General features: G+C 40.8%; 1 protein-coding gene across 1 annotated transcript; it reads right to left on the bottom strand.

The window, feature by feature from the left end:
• Positions 1-193: 193 nt before the first annotated feature.
• AK88_05478 (uncharacterized protein) lies at positions 194-760 on the bottom strand (the record flags this gene model as incomplete). The annotated part of the gene is made up of 3 exons (XM_012483080.1): positions 194-242; positions 445-596; positions 743-760. The coding sequence occupies 3 exons, from the start codon at positions 758-760 to the stop codon at positions 194-196; spliced, it is 219 nt and encodes a 72-aa protein (XP_012338503.1).
• Between the last annotated feature and the right edge of the window lie 1598 nt (positions 761-2358).

Below are 2358 nucleotides of genomic sequence, written 5' to 3'. Positions count from 1 at the left end.
AAAAAAAAAAAAAAGAAGAAAAAAAAAAGCGTCAAATTGGTGTGCTTTAGGCAGGATTTCGCGTATGACCAGCTTCTCGTCTGTGTTGTCTTCTGGAACAACGAGATCCATTGAATGACCCCAAGGGGTATCATTACTGGTGTGGATCTCCTTCATCATTTTGCTTGTTCTATGTAGCTATTCGAGTAGACCCTTACTTCTTTTTGGCCTTCAACAATTTCTGCTTAGCTTCTTCTTCGGCCCTGCAAGAAACATGGGACGGATCAGAGGTATGAGCAAAGGAAAAGGGAGTAACACACGGGAGCAAGTAAAAAGGTACATATATATGTAAGGCACATGAGCATGTCATAGTGTATCCACACTGAAATGTCATTCCCAATGTCACAAGCATCTGTTGGAAGACATTATTGAATAAAATTATATTGCCACTGTAGCGTAGTCTACACTATGTCTTCACTCGTGCCGCGAATGAGATGCGGTGGAGAGTTGCTGGCGTACTTTTTCTTCTCGGCCATTTCCTTTTTAAAAGCTTTTTCTTCTTCCGTCATTTCGACGGGACCCTTCTTGGCGGCCTTCAGGGGCTTCTTCTTTCCTCCCTGCTCCAGGAAAAAAAAAAAAAAAAAAGGTACACAATGGGGTTAGAAAAAGGTATGCACGTAATGTACGTCCGTGTGAACGGTTGCTCTTCCCAGTTTTGTCAGTTCAGTAACCCCTTGCGTGGCAACTCAGAGCGAAAATTAACCTGTACGTTTAATGGCATTCTGGGGGAAATACTTCGGAAGGGAAACAAAATGCGAACAGAAAGACCAAGACGAAAAATAAATCTGAAGAGAAAAATATCTTCGTACTGAAATATTTTAAAAGGGAGTGTTTATTTTTACGTCGCAATGCTCTGCTTTTTCTCTTTATTTTATTATATTTTTTCTTTTTTTTTTTATGGTGCTGCTGCCTTCGATTAAAGGTTTAACACGAAAATACTTATATGTGACCGGAAAGGGGAAAAATGCTTGGAAAATAAAAAAAAAAAAAAATTTTGTGCGCATTCTGGGGGGAAATATGTGGGTGCCTTGGCAATTGCATAACTGTTTTATGTTATTTTTTTTTGTGGTGAAGCGGCGGGAAGAAGGGAATTCCACAGTTCTCGTTGAATACGCTTTTATACATTTGTGTTTTATCGGTACATATGAATAACCATATATGAAGGTGTATTATCCATTTTGCGTCGCATCGCATGCATTTGTAATTATGGGTAAGCCTCGCTGAACCTTTCCACCAAAAAATATACACTAGCCTTATGGACGTTTCGCCCCTTTACCCCTTTCACACTTCTTCACCCATTCACGGCTTCGCCACGTTTTTATTTTATTTCGTTTTTTTTATGTTTCCTAGAAAGAAAAAAAGTGAACCTAGGCAAAATTGCACATACAAGAATGAGAAAATTTATTTTTTTTTAAGTGGCGCATAAGAAGTAGTACATACGATTTTTATTTATGCTAAGTTTTCTGTTCATCTAGCCGCTTAACCATTGGAAGGTATGCCTTCCCGTGGTCACCCCCTGTGGGAATTCCCACCACTGTGTATGTATTGACGTGTGTACTGGAGGAAGTACTTCCCTAGACACTCGCACAACTGCTCTCTAACAAAGCACTTATGATCCGCGCATGATTTGCGAACATACCTTTTTTGTACGTGTCGAATCGCAGAGGGACACCCTCAAAAAAAAATAAACACAGTTATCTTAACGCATCTACATAATAACCGCCTCAGAGGAAGAAAAAACGATACTGTGAAGGGGGCACATACCCCACATGTGTGCACGTACAGATGTACCTATGTACCTGTGTCTACCTGTGTGTAACCATTTTCCTACCGCTGTGTACCCATATTGGCATAAGCCGAAGCGCCCGTACGTTCACGAATAAACAAGTATGACATATGCCCACACAGTATGAACATGCATGATGCGCGTGCCCTTTTGATTTTTTTTTTTTTTTAAAGAGGCAACACCTTTGCTCATTATATCCACTCGCCATTCGTGCGAAATGTAGACACCCAAAGTTACATTGCACTTGTGAAGTACCTGGGTTGTGCCCCTTGTCAGGACTTCCCACAGCCAGGTTCCTCCACATTGCCGCCGTTCATTTTTTTTTTTTTTTTTTTTGATTTATTTCACTCATTTGCACGAAAAAGTGTACACATTAGTGCTGACCCCCCTGGCCCACATGTAACCGTCCCCCCAAGCGAGCAATTATGAACGCACAAACAACAGAAGTAACAACTGCAGCAATAATATGAAAGCTCCTGTAAAAAAGGCAAAGGAGGAAAGGGGCTACTACAGCTGCGTAGATTTCGAAAATT

Source organism: Plasmodium fragile, assembly GCF_000956335.1.
Source record: "Plasmodium fragile strain nilgiri unplaced genomic scaffold supercont1.139, whole genome shotgun sequence".
Taxonomy (NCBI): Eukaryota; Apicomplexa; class Aconoidasida; order Haemosporida; family Plasmodiidae; genus Plasmodium; species Plasmodium fragile.
This window is presented reverse-complemented; position numbering and strand designations above follow the sequence as displayed.